At 34.0% G+C, this 20,056-nt stretch overlaps 2 protein-coding genes and 2 long non-coding RNA genes across 6 annotated transcripts in view; 1 reads left to right on the top strand and 3 right to left on the bottom strand.

The window, feature by feature from the left end:
* Window positions 1–20,056, top strand: part of LOC109857542 — a 75,455-nt gene that overhangs the window by 46,882 nt on the left and 8,517 nt on the right. The gene's annotated exons all lie outside the window — the stretch shown is intronic.
* Window positions 4,911–11,453, bottom strand: LOC109857541. Of its 2 annotated transcripts, none has more exons than XM_020433942.1 (5): window positions 11,202–11,453; window positions 9,354–9,611; window positions 8,264–8,901; window positions 6,508–6,792; window positions 4,911–6,105 (listed from the first exon to the last, which is right to left on the bottom strand). In XM_020433942.1, exons 1-5 carry the CDS (start codon window positions 11,381–11,383, stop codon window positions 5,660–5,662), a joined length of 1,809 nt encoding a protein of 602 aa, XP_020289531.1. In that variant the 5' UTR covers window positions 11,384–11,453; the 3' UTR covers window positions 4,911–5,659. The 2 variants fall into 2 exon arrangements, with proteins under 2 accessions (XP_020289531.1, XP_020289532.1); XM_020433943.1 differs by having other exon boundaries at window positions 9,354–9,545.
* LOC109857543 lies at window positions 13,119–14,404 on the bottom strand. Its single transcript, XR_002250509.1, has 4 exons — window positions 14,247–14,404; window positions 13,944–14,111; window positions 13,635–13,799; window positions 13,119–13,395 (listed from the first exon to the last, which is right to left on the bottom strand). It is a non-coding gene; the product is annotated as an uncharacterized LOC109857543 (long non-coding RNA).
* Window positions 17,183–17,929, bottom strand: LOC109857544. The gene is made up of 3 exons (XR_002250510.1): window positions 17,718–17,929; window positions 17,422–17,585; window positions 17,183–17,302 (listed from the first exon to the last, which is right to left on the bottom strand). It is a non-coding gene; the product is annotated as an uncharacterized LOC109857544 (long non-coding RNA).

The following is a 20,056-nucleotide window of genomic DNA, read 5'->3' as shown; positions in this document are numbered from 1 at the left end:
TCCATTCGGTTCACGTGACTCAACTTCATCGCGTTTTTTTTTTCACAACCGCATTTTCCCAATCAAAATTACATTTTGACGGTCTATTGTGGCGCGAAGAAGAGAGTTATTTCTCGCAATCTTAATTCAAATCGCTCCGATTAGTCGGAATTCGACAACGAGCAAATTGACGTCGTTTAACACGATCAACAATGAATTTATCAGACCGACTTCGTATCCATTCGTCTTTCTGAAAAACCAATGGGTCGCGATAATTGCTAATTACTTTTTCACCTAACTTCCACTTTGCCCAGAAGTCAAATTAAACGAGATTATCTATCTAATCTTTCAGAAGCGCTATTAAATAATGAAATCCGATTTAAAATATTAATAAACATTCTTCTCTTTCTCTTCTCTGCGACGATCATGACTACGGATTTATTTTTGCCCAGACTCCATCGATTTCAGAAATTTTGCGCATTTTTCTAGACCTTTTCTGTATAAACTTTGAACATGATGGTTTTTCTTTATTTCCTATCATCGGTCACTCCGAACGTCACGCGAAAGATAGGAAAGTTCATATGCGTGACGTCAACAACATTCATCAATCGCTTTTGAGAGACATTTCGTGTTCCGTGAAATCGTTTGAGCGAAACGGATAGTCTTTATCATTTTTGCGTTTCCGTTTCAGAAACGCGTATAGGTAGAATGTAATGTGGTTTGAAGAGTCTTTCATTATTGTACACTCAGTATGAAAATCCAAGGAACGATTGAACGCGCGGGAAGATTTTTGCTGACAATGACAAGTGCGCTTTCTGCTGACGTCGCGATAATTAACGACGAATTAAATTACTCCGTACTTTTCCGAGATTTGTGAAACATTTCGTGATAGAATCGTATCTTTTTTTTTTTAAATCATAGTAATTAAAATCTCCAATTAACAGAATGTGATCTAATTAACCTAAATTAATCTCTAATTAACAATAATACAAACGTTTTTCTGCATCCAATTCTTCATGAAAATCAGTAAAATCAAGAGACGCAATGATTTTTTGACGTTGAAGATGTAGCGATTATTGTCTGTTTTTTCTGGATTGAAAATTTGATATAAATATATCGACTTCTGGCCGAAGTGTTTTTTTTCGCAATATTTTAAAATTACATAGAAAGATAACGGGTGTTTCTTATATATGTGATGCACACACACACATTCAGCATCTTATATGAATTAAACAATTGAATTTTCAATTCAAAAATTCAGTATTGTTAAAAATTTACACTGAAATAATATAAATAAATATATATATATATATTCATATATACAGAGAGAGAGAGTGTCCCACCTAACTTGAGCAAATATCTCTAATTCTTGTTTATTACAGTATTTGTTTCCTCGAACTGAATAATGACCCTTTTCAGCATCCTTCTATCATAAAAAATAAGCGAGATATTTAGGATGCTCAAGTTAGGTGGGACACTGTATATATATATATATATATATATATTTATATTATTCAGTGTAAATTTTTACAACTGAAATTTTGAATAGAAAATTCAATTCTTTAATTCATATAAGATGCCATATATATATATGTATATATATTTATATATCCGTTTCGCACATTTAGCGTTTGGCTCTTAATGACCAATTTTAATGTTAGTTTAATATAAATATCTTCTGTAGATATACATATAAATATATACATATATATATGTATATATCCATATCCTCTTTCTATTTCATCTCTTTCAGTAGTTTTCGCCCAAATTACAGCGAAGTCAAGAATCTACACTGATCTCTTGTTCAATATCGATTAAAATCTATAATTGAGTTGCCGGGCGGAACGGCGATAAAGATTTCAGATTAATGCGATGTAATCGTATCTGCGCTCCGTCTATTCGCTTCACGGTAATATCCCCGCGCTATCCCGGCGACTCCATCTTTCTCCGCTTTCGCAAGTTCTACCAAGCGCTCGGTGAGACCGGCGCATCTTCAAAAATCGATTTAGCTGCCGCGAAGTCTTCTATCTTCGGCGTGGCAGTCTCAGATAAGAGGCAAAAAGCAGTGTTTCAGGAAAGAGAGTGCAAAAGACGCGTAATAAATTATTATTCGAATGCCAAATTCGAGCGGAACATTTCGTTATGTTCGTTTTTCACATTCAATTAATCCGCATTTGGTTCAACCTAGATAACGATTGTAAATAATCAGAGAGAAAAGTTTTAATCCGCGCTTCGGGATATACAGTAAATGTAAAAAATTTACCCACTGGAATTATTAATATTGATCATAATATTGTTACGCTCGCTGCGATGTTTTCTTTTTTTTTTTTTGTTTTTTTTTTTTTTTTTTTATTATTGCTTTATCATCCCCGTGTAATATTCGAATTGGTGTTAGCCATAAATCACGCGATGGTATAATTGGCAAACATGGTTCTCACTGCACTGCGATATCTTGACAATGAAATACGATAGCGCGACGGTATCACGGAAAATAAAAATGTAAGCAACGATAAATTTCAGTATGAAATTTCTCACATATAATTTCCGGATTTGAGTTTCACTGTGAGACGTAACATCTCGCACATTGATCTGGCCGTAAAAAGAACGGAAAATGTACTTGATAAAATACACTCATCTTATATGAGTTTGAAACGACGAGTTTTGCAAAGCTCGCGCAAATAGAACTATAAATGTTTTTTTTTTTTTTTTGTTGTACAAGGAGCGTCTGAGACGCGATATAACACCTATTGTTTCTTACGAATGCGATTAAAGTTCGCGTCCAAACGAGTCAACAAAGAAACTCGAAACTTCCGCTTTAGATACGTCCTTCCTGCGGAAGAAGGCGCGAGTTGAAGTTGGAGAGACGGTCTTAACCGCATTCGCGAAATGAAGCCGAGAAGTCTTTTCTTCTCGCGAAACAACCCCTTGTTGTGATAAAGTGAAAAGAAAAATCAGTTGATTAAACTCGACGCAGTCGAGAGAGAGAGAAACATCGGTCAGTTTAGACCACACTCGGACTGTTCGGACTCAAAATAAAACATGGTAAAGGTTAATAAGGCTTTTTGCACATCCTGGATTAGCGCGCGAGGTAAATGGAAAGTATAGAAACCCTTTTGGGGAAAGTTGTTGGCTAATTCGCTGACATCCCCGAATGAGGTTGCTTTAAGCGAAACTTGACGGTTTTCGGTCGATACGTTCTCGTTACATGTGCGCGCGTTTGCAAGGAAACTTTGATGACCGTTCATTTGATTTTATGCCGCAGGTCTGTGAACAAGAGAGAGAAACGCGTCGTGAGAGAAAGCCACAAGTAAAAAAGCATTTATTGCGAAGTAGTAAAAATACATGGGATCGTGCTTCCACCTTTCGTATGAATAATTTTTTTTTGTTTTTATTACCGCGAAACGTTCGCTTCGTGCTTCTCTCGCGAAGCGCGCTCGACAGGTAAACATCTTCCGTCATCGTCGTTCTGACACGTAACCGCCAAGTTTACTCTCGCCGATATTAAAACGTTTCTTTTTGCTCGCGCAACGGTGCCACAGTATTTGCTGGAACTTGTTACTTGCAGATGAAGCGTGCACAGTGCTTCAACTTCGAATATATATACGTATATACATATATATAATTGTAAGAAAAAAGTGAAGCACAAGCGCGTTTTTCCTTTTTGCAGAAATCTACTCAAAAAATATAAATAAATAAATGTGGAAACCGAGACGTTGTTATAATATTTTCACTGCGCGCATACAAGGTGAACAACAACGATCGGATTTTTTGTCCGCAGATGACCAGATAGAGACTATTGTCCTCGCTTTTTTTTTCCACGTTTTTCGAGCAACTCAGAAACATAGCTTTTCGCATCAGCGAGAAACACACAAAGTGTTCTAAAATCCTCGTTTTTACGACGACATTTTCTGAGGCAGATTTTTCTTTTTTTTCTCTTGTAGATATAATTAACGTGTCTTTTGCAATGTACAATTTAATGTGTTTTGGTTTTTTTCCAAGATTTCCTAGAATTTTTCTCGATTCTGTGAATTATTTAATATACTTTAAATATATATTTTATTATATTTATTTTTATTATATTATTTTTAAATATATTTTAAATATATTTTACTTAATTTTTTAATATATGTTTTCTCATTTTTTTTAAGCTGTTAGCTTAATAATATTTTTGTCGCCAATGGAATATTTTTTCATGAAAATTACATATAAAATATCATACACGTGTAACAAAGTTTCAAACTGATCATCTTGAAAATAATTCGCTCGGCGTTTTAAAAATTTGCATTTTCTCCTGCAATTTCGAAGCCGCATGATCGAGGCCGCGATCGTGATTTTGTACGTAGTAAATTCTCGCGTGTCGCGACTTATTTTTGTCGCCATCTTGGCAGCTCGACAAAGAGAACTGCCGAGAACCACGTAGGTAGCTCAACAGGTAGCTTTGTGAACCCTCGCGTTTACCCCTTTTGCCTTTCTCTCCTCTCCCTTCTCTCCCGCGCTCTTCATCTCTGCTGTATTTTTCTGCCGTTCTTTCATATTTTACATGTGCCGCATCAAGCAAGCTGTCACGCCCACACGCGTGGATTACCCTTCGAGGCTGATACTTTCCGTGCCGCTTCACTCTTTGAATCATCAAATTCGATTGAATTTTGGCGAGGTATACATTCGGTAAAACAGCGATAAAACGTTTTTAAATAAAACTCATTCGGTTATTTACGTGACACGTGTTGGTTTGTTTGTTTGGATGTGCGCGTCGATTTTTATGCAAAACGAGTTCCTATCAAATGTCAGCATCGTACGACGTAATTCAAAACTGTGTCGCGTATCTCAAAATATAATTTTTATAAAATATAATTTTAATAAAATCTACAACAAAACTTTATATTAAAAAATATCTTTTTTAATTAAAAAAAAAAGAAATTATCCTTTTTAAATGTTACAACACCGTGAATAATGTCATGACATTTGTAATATATCATCAAGTAAATAGATTTGCGATGTTATATATATCAAATTCGCTCGCGCTGCACGAGCAAATCAAACGTTATTTGATGTACCGACAATTTCTAAATGTCAACTTGCCGCAAGCGTTTTCGAGAACGCGCGCGGAATCAGAAAAAAAAAAAAAGTGCTAATTACGATCGCAAGTGTTCATTAACGACAACGCTCATCCGGCGGCTTTTATTCCACGCACTCGCCGATGCGCAATTACGCACGCGCGATACGCCGCGAACGAGCAAATAAAAGCGTTGATCTGATGCGCGCGCCAGGATGCGAACGCCGTGCAATCAGACACGGTCCGTGAAAATGAGACAAAAAAAAAAAAAGTGGATTCAGCGTCGTCGTGATTTACCGACGCGCGAATCGCAAATTGTGTTTTTGCTCTGCTCTTCGCTTTATATTATCGCAATTATTTTTCGTTTCATAATCTTCGCGCATAATCTCGTGCGCGTTTACATTGAGCGAAAGAAAACATTGTTGTGTGTGTTCGCACACGCGATAAAGTTTTTGTTACACGTACGATTTTTATTCTTCGCATCTTTCTATTTTTCCTCAGCTGAACATAAAATTCTGATGCCCTTGGTTTTGAGCGAGAGTTTCTCTCGCGTTTTACGGCACGTACGTGTACTTCGAGCACGTACTTTCGAATCTCGAAAAAGCGCTTCGCTTATACGAAGAAGAACTACTCTTCGTCGCCCTGTTTGCGCGTTTCAGGATATAACGATCGTTTATGTCGGTCCCGAGCAACGACGTCGTATCGCGTTTTGTCAATAGCGGTGTCAAAGTCATCGCGGTGCCATCCATCCTCGCAGGACTTGGAGATCCTGAATGTCTCGCGCTCAGCTCGTCCTCCGCTCATCTCGATGTTACTCGAGCACACTTCGATTGGTTGTTTTAGAAAGGACGATGTTCTCTCTTCGTCAATGATGACGTGTCTCGAGTCTTTGTAACACGTTTTGAACGTCATATGCGACTCGCGCGGCAAAACTTCCGCCTCCTCGTCGTTTCTCGTTTCAGCAGGTTTGCCTTTGTCAGGAGAAACATCCGTGTGAGATTCGATCACGTACGTCAGATTTGTCATCTTGCTTCTGAAGGACCTCGCGCTTTCCAACGAACTTGATTCTTCATCTAGGTCAATATTAGTGACTGAAGCTTCGCGTTTCTTTTTAATTTGAATTCGAAACAAAAATCATGCAAAAACAAAATGTTGAAATATCAATTTACTAATATCGTGTTTAACGAAAAGGAACAAGAGAATATTTATAAATCTTGTAAAAAACAACGGAGAATTTTTTTAAGTACAATTTGTTCACGTTCGAATGTTTTTACGTTTTGATCAATTAAACATATTTTTCTCGAAAAATTCATTTCAAGAAAAATATGTGGGTAATATAAATGGACGTTCGCGGATCCATTCGCAGATTGCTTTTACGGCGCGCGCTTTTTCCACACGGGGTTTCGGGGAAAAGGGCAAATATGAAACCCTTATAAATCAAAAGCTCCGGCGAGATAAATCTGCGAATGTAATACCTATTTCGCGTTGATCGGGGATGACATCCTGCGTATAGTCGTCGCCCTTGCCGCGCGTCGTTTTCCTAATTCCCAAAGTTGTTATCGCTTCGTTTCCCTCAAACAGCTCCTCGTTTCGCGGCGATAACCTTTGTGGAACACCCTTCAAACATCGATCCTCGACGAACGTGACTTCGCGCAGAGCACGATTCAGTTGCTCGATTAGATCTCGGATGTAAGACAGCATCGGGGTGTCGCCCTCCTCCTCGCTGATCTTCGCGGCGACTCGCAGCTCTTCGCGCGCCTCTGCGTTGAAGCGAAACTCATTTTAGGCACGGTCATGCACCGAAGCTCTCTCTTTTCTCATATAATTTTACCCCGAAGGGTCCCCCCGCGCAAGGTTTGCACGAACGCGCGACTGTCGCTTATCGAATTACCAAGCGATCTTTAGAAAAGTGCGATATCGAATTGTGTACACACACTTTCGGAATATATCCGCTACAACTTCTCGGAGATTCCAGAATTTAACATCGAAATGTCAATTTTTAAGAAAAAGTCACACATCGCGTTTTTTTCCATTTCATTTTGTCGAAAAATAAAAACTAAATTTCGTTATCCATAAAATTCGATATTTCGTTTACGAATTTCTCTTCAAGTCTATTTCTCAAGTCCATTTCCAAGTTCTTTATTCCCTGAGACTATAAAAAAAAAAAAAGATCACAGCTACTCTATATATCCTCACCTCCTATGAAAGTCGTATTTCAGATATCTACAAATATATTCCACGGTGCTCTACATTTTCACCTTTTTTCCGCAAACACAAAGAAACAAAAATCACTGGTGATAAAACCGTCAGCGCATACATTAGAGAAAAGTGTTATATTTTTCGCTACGCTGCACACTCTTCTCTGCTTCTTCTTTTTCTTTCTACCAGTCCAACCGCGCAACACATTTCTGTTGCAACTAGACATTCTCGCTCTTATCCTCTTTAGTTGCGATTTAGATAAAAAGCGTAGGCAAACTCGCCAAAACAAAAAAAAGTATGAGAAATAATATTTTGCAAGCTGTTCGAAAAGTTTCGAGTCTCAGAATAGAAATAGCGCAAAAAAAGTTCAATATTTTAGTAATGTTTGACGTTCTTATTTTTTATTGATTTAAGTTTAAAGTCGACATGTTATTTGGTACTTGTCTAAAAAAAAAAAAACAATGGAAAAAATTAAAAATTCGTGCAGTGATAAAATATTTTTGTTAAAAGGTTTAATTTTTACCGAAATAAAAAAATAATTTAGCCTTGTGCGATTTTTTTTCTGTTCAAAAAGAGATTTTTGACTGAGGTAATTAATGTTGTAAATGTTAATTTTGAGAATTTCGACGATTGTTCTACCAAACTGAAATAATGGTCTTAGAACATTGTTAGATACACAAAGTGTATGGAAATTAACGTTGAGAAATAAATCAAAATTAGTGCAGGAAATGTTTTCTTATTTACGTCCGAAACTTATCAAACAATCCTCGTTAAATAATTAAATCTCTGTGGCGCGCGAACTACGAGACTACGATGTTTCTTAAAAAAATTCCGACAACCCCGAAATCCGAAGTTTTGTCGGAAAATTCGCGTTTGTCCAGGAAAAACGTGATATGTGACACAGTCGTGAGTCTACGAGGTTTGTCTGTGCGAAAAAGTCGTCTCGATCAACAAATTCGGTCACGAAGATGAATAGAACGCTTTTTAGGGAATGAGCTCAGAGCGACGGGTTTTGAGAAATAGAGTCATCACCGGCGAAACGACCCAGCATTGCCAGGCATTGCGCTCGCAGCAGATCGGCGTGGAAGATCCACTTCTTCGAGTTCGCCTCTTCCGCGCATTCCCGGCACTGTGTCGTCTTGCGCAGTGCCTTCGCGTGCTTCCCCATTTCCAAATAGCAGCGTCCAATCTCATGGTGCAGCCAGGCTCGCGGCAACGGATGGTCGACGTAAACCGACATGTTCTCCCAAGCGCGCGCGGCCGCTTCCAGGTGATCAAAGCTCAGGTGCACCTTTCCCATGATCATGAGTGCCTGTGTCAGAAGAACGGGATTGTTACTGCTGCACGACAGGCGCATTAACCCGGCGAGATCGCTGCACGCTCGATCGTGTCGCCCTAAGGCCGTGTGGATCAAACACAGATATTGATACGCCAGTATTCTGTGCCGATGTGGATCTTCCAATGCGGACGATAATGTCAGCAGATCCTCGACAAGTTTAAGCGAAGTTCTCATCTTGCCGGCGTTGAAATTCGTTCTCAAATTCTTCAGCATCTCGTCGGCGCGATTATTGACGTACTTCAATAACGTTCTGGATCGAGTCAGTTGAGCGGACAGAGATCCAAACGGCGCGGAAGACGTATGTGAAGTCCTTTTGCGTATATCGATATATCTAAAGTGAAAGAAAAACATCCTTTGACCACAAAATGTCGGAACGCCTCATAAATCCCGAGATTCAAATCGTTGAAGATAAGAGGCTTCTTGATATGAACTACTTTATATAATACGTAACCTCATCGTTCACTTAAATTGGGAAAAGCTGATTTCTTTTTTCCCAATTTCGCAAACTTCAATCTTAATCTTAATGTTTTTATAGTGTTATATATCTTAATGTAATCTCTTCAAGAGAGAAATATTAAGAAAAAGAACATGAAAAATAACTATGGGTTTTTTTTTTTTTAAATTGGTGATGAAAAGGTTAAAGGGTCTTAAAGAGTTAAGGTCAGTAAATTTTAAAAAACTAAGTTTAATACCAGCCAAGAGATGTAAGTAAAGTCAGACCAGAATATAAGTAAATTGCACGTGGACGTTTACTTTTGTGTGTGTGTGTGTGTGGATACATACTTCATAACATCGGGGATAATCGACGGATTATCAGACGACTTTGGAACTTCACGCGGTTGGAGCACCGCGCTGTTCGGACACGAAGTCATTCTCATGATCGTTTTATCCCTCGTCGAAAACCGCGCCGAGCTTTTCTCCTGATTATTCCACGAGCTTATCATGGCCGCGGTGCGTCGTGCCGCCACGCTGTGACTGCTGACATACGGACACACGGTAGCCGCGCGATGATACAGCACCAGTGCCGACTCGTACTCGCCGCTGTACGTGATTTATGTTACACGGGAAAATTGAGAATTTTTCTCTCTCTGTTTATATTTTCATCATTTCATACGTATAATTGATAAGGCGGCTATCATTTATATTGCTTTTATCCTTTGTGCAAGTAGATCGATAAAATATTTTATCTTTTGAAAATTCATTAAACATTTATTATGTCATCAATAAATGTTGTTTCATCAAAGCAGATGTTTAATTATTATTGCCTCGCTATATAAACACGTTAAAAATAAAGATATGAAAATTGCATGTAACTCTCTCTTTCAATATTTTAACAAATGTGCTTAATAATTATTTGTAATTTCACAAAGAGCGAATGTTGAAACTTGTAAAAGAGTAAATAAATATTTTGTCACAGAGATAATCCCGTCTGCTCATTAATACTGGAATTAACCCGCGGGTTGTTTGCGAACCTTCTTCTCTCGTTCGCGAGGAAGATCTATTTGTGGAATTAAAACGCTCATGGCTTCCCGCAAAAACTAAACACCGGCCGTTTGCAAAGCGATATTCTCAGTTCGAATGTTCTTTCACAGAGAAACGACGACGTATTGGCAACATTTCCGATATTACCCATGACCCATTTCTTCTCGGAGCGGCACCAAAACTGCTTGCACTTGAGCGACAATAATGATAGATTATTGCCGAGCGAGTTTTAAATTCAACAAACTATTTGATGCGGGCTAAAGTTATGCCCGGCGTTTTAACAAGTTTAAAATATTCGATCAAAAAGTCTGCGCAGTTAAAAATAAAAATAAAATATACAAAGAGAGAATATCGCTATACACATATATACATGTGTGTGTGTGTGTGTGTGTGTGTATTATATGTATACATATATACATACATATATATATATATATATATATATATATATATATATATATCATATATATCATATATGCATGCGAGAAACAATTACAATTTCAACTAAAAACTATCGCTCAATCAATTACACCAATTATCAATCCGTTAACAATGTGCGTTGTACCGTTTGAAACAAAATATTTTTTCAGCCTCTTTCGTGGGCTGAATCGTTTTCATCGCTTATGTATGTCGATCAATCTGTATACGAACAAAATATCGACACTTTTGACGTAACTGAGCTAATAGGAATACATTGTGATCTCTTCTGCACATATATCCACATGTCCAATTTCCAAGTGAAAATTACAGAACGTCGAAGCGGCACAATAGCTTTCCTTCCTCATTGTTACACACACATACACACACATTCGCGACTCGATTGCGAATGTAATTTTTGAACAGAGAGGCGAAAATTGTGTACAAAAGATGAACAATTCAATTACTAAGAAAATAGCCGGGTCAAGTTCTACGTATTAAAAAAAAAATAAAAAAGATGACAGATGTGAGGAGTTAATGTGCTTTTGATGTACAACCGAAAATGACAGGATCCATCTCGAAATTATCCGATATAGAGACCCGCGAGACTAGTGCCACGTTCGCGTCAAATTAGTAGAGGTAATCAAAAGTCATGAAATATGAAACGGGACGTGAGATTAATCCCGTTCTCGCACTTAATATCATTAACGTAGGATATTGATCACGTTATACCGTTGACATAGCTCGTCCGCTTGATCGTGTAGAGCTTGTGCGTATTGTCGATTACCTCCGCGCGACAGTTTCGATGCTTTCGTCTTGATTTGTAGTCGCGCACGATTCTCCGCGCTCTCCACGACTCGTTTGGTCACATCGAGATCGTTCACGGAGTTGACGAACTCGCATTTAGTAGCCATTCATTACTAGCGCAAGTAAAGAAAAAGATTTTTCTACTCAATTAAATTTATTTTCGTCGGTCGAAAGCATCTCGCAGCCACTTTCGTTGTAAAAACCGACTGATCACTCGCAGCCAATTTCGCATGTAAAAATCGATTGATTGCTCTCGTTACGCGGACTTATTAGGTGATAATAAAACGTTCCTAAACAATAATTTAACAATAAATTTTATGCAGTTTTGAAAAATATTTGATTTTACATCACGTTCGTACACAAATGTTGACAAAAAAGTTGTAGATTTTTCGCTCCAAAAACATAAACAGTAAATTAGATGTAAGTATAAATAAGAAATTATATATTTCGCTAAATACATAAACAGTGCAGATATTAATTGCTTTTTTTATCATACATCTGGTTGTAATAAATCAGAAATCTTGTGTAAACGGACTAATTGATCTATACATTTAAATGAATGTACAGTTTCGTCGGACTAATTGACCTATACATTTAAATGAATGTACAGTTTCGTCGTATCATATTCGCATTATTTCCGAATATATTCGTTACAAAAAGTAAAAGCGTAAACATTACATATAAAATATGCAAATTTTTATGCTAAAAACATTTGTGTCGTGTACAATATACGTAAATATTTTTTTTCATTAAAATATCAAACATATCAATACTTTAATTAGAAGCTGAACAACTGTATACAGATATTTTCTGAAACGTAATACCATAGTCAATCTTATCAAATAGGAAGAAACAACATGTCTTATTACGCTATTAGTGGACTATTCGACAAGTGATACATTACTTGCGTATGTTATTATACATTGATATAAAGAAGACATTATTTTTTACAATCGCAAATACTTGAATTATCTTGCTTAATCATAATAAACGGTAGTATATTACATATATATGATAACTCTTTCGCATATTGGCGCACTTGTGATAAAATGGTGATACCTGGAGATGGAACGCGTTGCTGGCACACGCACCATTGCGTTTACTATTGATTAAACGTGTGAATTAACAGACACAATATAAGTTTAAACATACGTTTTTCGCATTTGAATGTTTCGAAAGCGCATGTATACATTCTTGTGTTGCAAAAAAAGTGCAAATACCTATACTAACATATAAAACTATTGTCGATTAATCTGTTAATCACTATCTGCGAGACGAGTACAAAGTGAATTTTTTGCACTTAATACTATTGATATTGTACAAGTAGCTACCTTTTTTTAAAATAATTTTACCATAGTCTTGTTAAAAGAAATATCTTTATATTAGACGTGTCTGAATCCCACATATAATATAAAAACAGTGTTCACATTTAGTGTACATTTAAAATATACAGTAAAAAGTAGTTTTTGTTGTTCTTTTTTTCATTTCAAATTACATCCTTTTTGAATTCGAAGCTATAAAAAAGCAGAGTTTGAAACAAATATCTTATTCTCTCTATGCTGCATGTATTTAATACCGTTTTTTTTTATGATGCTACACGGAAAATAAAAATTTGCTAGAATAGCAAGTAAGTTAGTTGTTACTTGAAAATACTAGCGTAATATTGGTATTGTATCGCTTATATGTGTAATTTTTTTACAGGTTATATCGCTAGACATAGATCGATATAATATATTTGTTAATAAAGTAAAACAAGTTTTTTGTAGAAAACATGCTTGTGCACTACTTACGAAACAATAGTCTTGTATATTACTTTTTACTGTAAACTGTGTAGAGGACGAATGCACATTTACTTCATCCTCAGTCGTAATTAATTGGTGAAATTTATAACAGTTGTATGGTTTTACATTTGAATCAATTTCTCTACGATTTTGTTGGTCAGATAGTGCTGCGATCTTAAAAACACCAATATTGTAACGGTAATATTTTACACTATTGACATGTTCTAATCACTGTTGAATAAATCGATACTTTCAATAAACGAATTAAAGTACTGATATCAATGAGCTGTTAGATGACGGTGTAGCTCAGAATTCGTTGGAAATGGAACCATGCATATCTTAAAAAAATACTGTTGTTATAGTAATGTTTTATCCTTAACATGGTCTGTTAACACTGCTGATGTATACCGTTATAGACGATTTTTGGCGATCATTTGGTATAAGTATAGTTAGTATATATACAAACTATAGTTTAGTCCACTTTGGTATATGTATCATACGATCGCCAGAACTCGCTTTATATTGTACAACAAAATGAACAAATGATTTTCTTAATAAAGGCGTGTTCATCACGTACCGAACATGTAAAGTTGCTTTCTTCATGCGTACTACGTTCGTGGCTCCGTTTAGAAGAAAATGTCAAGTAAATTTTGTCACAGTATTTACATTCAAAAATTGTTCCACTATGATTAATTGCATGGGTTTGTAGTTCAGATCGTGTTGTAAATTTTTCGGCGCAAATCTGAACAAAAAATAACATCGTAACAATACTAAATTTACTGTTAACATGTTTTGATTATAGTGCTTTATCGCAAATTTAAAATAGTGTAGTGTTTATTATTTTGGACCGAGTATTTTTAAGATAACTGTAATTTTCAGTACTTACGATACACTCATAATAATTACGACATTCTGGATGCATATTTCTAATATGATTGTCTAAATTTTCGGTGGTTGTGAAAATAATGTTACATATTTTACAAGGTATGTTGTAAAAATGAGTATTTTTATGAATATGTAGTGCAAATTCTGTTGCAAATTTTGTGTTGCATGTCTAATAAGAAATATCATTATAACAATATTATTTTAGTCTGTTAATGTATTTTGTTACTACACTGATAGTAGACCGACAAACTATACTTAATAGGTTCAACCTGTGTTGTACTTACGAGTTTTCTTCATTACTTACGTCACATGTAAAACTATTGACAGTAGCTACTTGTTGAGAAGATGGTGCCATGATGGTGCCAGATGTTTTTAGAAAAAGTATTAACAGAAATCACGCAATACTGACAATGACTTGTGAGATGTATGTTTGACGTGATTGACTTATTTCATAACGATGAAGAGCATCTCGTGGTATAGTCACAATTTGTTTAAACTTCTCGGAATAAATATCTTACTACTACTTATATGAAAATCATACACAAAATAATATAATTGATCATACAAAATAATATATAAATCATACAAAAATAATTATAAAATCTAAATAAGTATTAATTAAATAAGTATTACATAAAGTATGAGTAACGTAAATTTATTATACTATTTTAGCTTACATTTATATATTTATATTTGTCTGAGGTGAATGCTCCGTAAGAGTTGTCATTGAAATGTGATCTATCCTGTGTAGCTAATACACTCTTTGTCTTACTCGTTTACTTGTGTCGTTATTTTTTTATCCGAATGATTGTTCGTAAGAATTCACAAATCGAAAATTGTTACAGAGTATTGCTTTATTGAGATAAATAATTTGGTTTTGTAGTAAATACGATTTTATATAGTGTATAAAGATCAGTTAAACATACATGTCTTTATCTTTTCTATGAGCATAAACATTAACTAAAAATTTAAAACATTAAGCGCACTACGTAGGTATTTAATATTTATGGTAATTAGCAATACAAGTAAAAGTTACAAAATTCTCACCTGAATCAATATTTCAATCGCTCGTTCTGCAAGAAAGTAACGAACTTTACGCGGAGAAATACAAAGAACGACTAAAAGGTTACACGTAGTTTTCAATATCACTGCTCATGTTTAAAACGCAAACCAAGAAATAAACACGAGTCTTCGCAAGGTGTGTATTATATTTTGATATGAATTATTACAGTAACCGATAACACAGTAACGTGCAAACTGGAATAATTTTCGTCTGGTACGATTAAAACAACCGAAAACGAAAATGTAAATAAATTGTAAAATGTTTATGTGAAGTAAATGATGCTTATATGTACAAAAATTGTTGTACTGTTTATTTAATTATGAAAAATACGTAACTTTTTATCACGTGCGGACAAATTTGTTGACATACAATCATTATAGAGAATTCACTTTTGTTTTAAACATAACTAATAAACTAGTTGTAAGTACGAGTAAGAAACTTGAAAGTAAAACTGCTTCGTAACAAAAGTTATTTTAGTAACTCAAGTTACTTTATTTGCACTCAACCAGATATGTAAAAAAAATTACAAATATTAATTGCAAATTTTAGTATTTACTCCTAACGAAGTAGTAGTCGTGTAATTGGAGAACATAATTTATACATTAAAAAAACCATATAGTTTTGTTGTTTTATACTTGCATTTTTTTCCGATTCTATTTGTTACAGAAAAGTGTTTCGAGTACATTACATATAAAATGCGCAAATTTTTAGAATAAAAACTTTGTGTCATAAAACATATACAAAAATGTGTTTTCTTTACATATATCAAACATTTTAATACTTCATTTACAAACTGAACACCAGTATATATTATTGCCTGATAAAATACAACGTCAAACTCATCAAATTGGAAAGAACAACAAGTCTCCTTACGATATTAGTGTAATATGTGACAAGATACTTTACTTGTAGACTTTATTATACATTGATATAGAGTACAATTTTTTGTACAATCGCAAGTATTTCATTTAACATGTTTAATCATATTAAACGACAATATATTACATAAATATGATACCTCTTTTGCACATCAGCGCGTTTGTGATAAATCGTGATCACTGAAAACGAAACGCGTCGCTAACATACGTAAATGCTTTTGTGGCACCAATGTGTTTCCTATTAAACGTGTGAAATAACATGCATATAAGAAGTATAACTATATACGTTTTTTGCAAGTGAATGTCCGATGTTCGAAAGCACTTGTATACTCTCTTCGTGCGAAAAAGATAAAATATATGTATGCTAATATATAAAACTTTTGTCGTTTATGTATGTTAATATGTTAATATGTTATTCAATAATTGCAAAACGTCTAAAGCGTGAATTTTTCTTATATTTAATATTAAACAGTATAAAAAATGCGTATTTGACTAAACTTTTAATGAAATGTGTGATACTAGTATGTCTAAGTAAGTATGGGAATATTCTATAATTTACGAAATACGTGCGGATATATAGTTTTCCTTAGAATAAATTTTCTTATTTTCATACTTATGTTCTAAGTAAAAGTTTCATATTGGACATGTCGAAATTTCACTTAATATAAAAACAGTAAACTCAAAAGTTTTTTCGCTAGCCTTGCAATAGCGAAACTAATTTTTTTGTATACTTTGATATAGTGTGACTTATAGACCGATAATTTGATATAGTATGACTTATATGAATGTCTTACTGTTTTAACTAAATGATTTGAGGCAAGACCAATATGAATGTATTATATGTATTGTATAAAAGTAATGATATGAAACAACATGCGTGTTCCTTACTTACATTACAAAAAAAAGCGTTTTTTCTATCTACAGGTTTTGTGCACCTTTACATTAGTTTCGGTTGTAAATACTTTATGACATTCAGTACGCTAAGAAAGTTTCAGTTTTGAACACAGATACTTTGATACATATTCTTTTTCATGAAAAATATTAATTTTTTTCAGCATAGAAGTTTTAGAGACAGTACTTAAAAGAACTAGCGTAACATTACTATTTTACCGCTTACATATGTGTTAATTTTTTACAGTTTATATCGCTAGACATAGATCGATATAATTTGTTAATATACTAAAACTAGTTTTTTGTAGAAAACGTGCTTGTGCAATACTTACAAAATAATAGTCTTGTATTTTACTTTTTACTGTTAACTGTGTTAGAGAACGAGTGCACATTTTCTCCATCCTCAGTCGTAATTAATTGGTGACATTTATAACAATTGTCTGGTCTCACACTTGAGTCATTTTCTCTATAAATTTGTCGGTCAAATAGTGCTGGCGATGAACTCGCCAGATATCTTAAAAACTAATGCTGTAATAAGTAATATTGTACACTTTTGACATGTTGTGATCATTGTGACTTGACGTAGTATATTTAGAAATATTTTAAACAGATGATTTTTTTATACTAAAAGTGTCTCCAGTACTTACGTGAAATAATCAAAGTAGCTGTTGTGCCCACAAGAATTGTGATACGTTTATAATCTATCTGGTGGATTAATGTCTCCTTTCATGAGACAAAACCTTCTTCGATGGATAGAAGTTTTTAGATGACGTCGTAGCTCAAGCTTTGATGAAAATATTATATCGCATGTCTTAAAAAAAAATATTGTTGTTTTAGTACTGTTTTACCCGTAACATGTTCTGTTAACATTGCCGATGTATACCGTTATATTTTACAACAAAATGAACAACTAGGTTTTTTAATAAGAGCGTTCCTTACGTACCGTACATGAAAAGCGCTTGTCTCTATGCATAAGGCGTTCGTGCATAGATAAAGAGTGACGGTTCGTGTAGGGTTTGTCACAGTACCTACAGTGAAACAATTGTCTGGGATTATGCACGGCGCGTATGTGGTTCTGTAAAATGTTATAATTCGAGTAGGCATTACCGCAGGATCTACAAGGAAAAATTGTTTCAATATGATTGATCGCATGGGTTTGTAGTTCAGGTCGTGTTGTGAAGTAGGTGTCGCATATCTGAACAAAAAATAACATCGTAACAATACTAAATCTACTGGTAACATGTTTTGATTATAGTGCTTTATTGTAAATTAAAAATAATACAGTGTTTATTATTTTGGACAGAGTGTTTTTACGATAACTGTAATTTTCAGTACTTACGGTACACGTATAATAACAACATTCTGGATGCGTAAGTCTAATATGATAGTCTAATTCTTCGATCTTTAAGAAAGTTAAGTCACATACGTTACAATTTACGTTGAAAGCATGACTAATTTTATGAAGGTGTAGTGCAAATTGTGTTGCAAAGCTTATGTGGCATGTCTAATAAGAAATATCATCGTAACAATAATATTTTAGTTTGTCAATGTAATTTGTTATACTACTGGTAGTTAACCGACACATTATATTTAATGGTGTGTACATGTGTTGTACTTACGAGTTTTTTTCAGTACTTACGTCACATGTAAACCTATTGTCACTAGTTTTTTGTTGAGCAGATGTGTATGGTTCCATGTTTTTTTAGAAGAAATATTACCAAAAATCACGCAATACTGACTGTGACTTATGAGATGTGTGTTTGACGTGAGTGAGACTTACTTTATGACGATGTAGAATGTTTTGTGGTAGTTACAGTTTGTTACAATTTCTAGGAAAAATCATCTTAATATTACGTGTATAAAACTCATACAAAAAATATTACTTATAAAATCTAAATAAGTATTACTTACATCACTATACATAAAATGTCAGTAATGTAAATTACTTATACTATTTTAGCTTACATTTATTTATTTATATTTGTCTGAGGTGAGTATTCCGTAAGAGTTGTCATAGAAATGTTTTCCTGTGTAGCTAATACACTCTTTGTCGTTTCACTTTTACTCGTTTACTTGTGTCGCTATTTTGTTATCGGAATGATTGTTCGTAAGAAGTCGAAAGTCGGTAACTGTTACAGAATATTGCTTTATTGATATAAATAATTTGGTTTTGTAGTAAATACGAGCTCATACTGTATAAAGATAAATTAAACATATATGATTTTATCTTTTCTTAAGTGAGCATAGAATCTAACTAAATTTAAAACATTAAGCGCACTATATATTGTATTAGGTATTTAATATTTATGGTAATTAGCAATACAAATACAAGTTACAAAATTTTCCTGAATCGATACTTCAACCGTTCGTTCTGCAGGAAAATAACGAACTTTACGCGAAGAAATACAAAGAACGACTAAAACGGTCACACGTATCTTTCAATATCAGTGTTTACGTCTAAAACGCAAAACAAGAAATAACCACGAGTCTTCGCAAAGTGTGTATCATATCTTGATACGAAGTATTATAGTAGCCAATAAAACAGTGAAATTTAAGCTTGAATAAGTTTTTTCGGTACAATTAAAAAAACCGAAAACAAAATTGTGAACAAATTGTAAAATGTGTAAAATGTCAATGAAATGATGCTTATAAGTACAAACATTGTTGTAGTTTTTATGTACTTATAAAAAATATTTAACTTTGTATCATGTTCGTGCAAAACTGTTAACATAAACAAATTGTAAAAAATGCACTTTTATTTCAAAAACATAACTAATAAATTAGCTGTAAGTATAAGTAAGAAATGAAAGTAAAACTTCGTAACAAAAATTACTTTAGTAATAAAAATTACTTTAGTACTCAAGTTACGTTACTTGCAATCGTTTTTTGATGATTTTATTATAAATATTTCTTTCTTTCTTTTTTTAGTATAAAAGTGTTTTAGGTTTGCCATAATTCACTTCAAACTCGTATGTTTCCTTTCAAACCTTCAAGTTATTTTTATTTAAACCATTTTTTTTTTTTTAAACAAAAGATATTTGAGAGGATTAATCTAGGACAGGGTTTGTATATACATTTAACTTAAAAATGAGTACTTTCTACAAAAGATCAGATCCAAAGAATTATAATTATTATGAAAAGATTACTAAGTATATAAAGGTTTTCTTAGAACATATTTCTCTAAAAATATTATATTTTTACGTCAAAAGAATAATTTACACATCTTCCAGCAACAGTTTCTTTACAGTACAGATTAACTTAGTTTTACATTATATATATATA

Source organism: Pseudomyrmex gracilis, unplaced genomic scaffold (genome assembly GCF_002006095.1).
Source record: "Pseudomyrmex gracilis isolate BER0280 unplaced genomic scaffold, ASM200609v1 scaffold_163, whole genome shotgun sequence".
Classification (NCBI taxonomy): domain Eukaryota; kingdom Metazoa; phylum Arthropoda; class Insecta; order Hymenoptera; family Formicidae; genus Pseudomyrmex; species Pseudomyrmex gracilis.
Note: the sequence above shows the minus strand (reverse complement) of the source record. Positions and strands in the feature narration are given on the sequence as shown.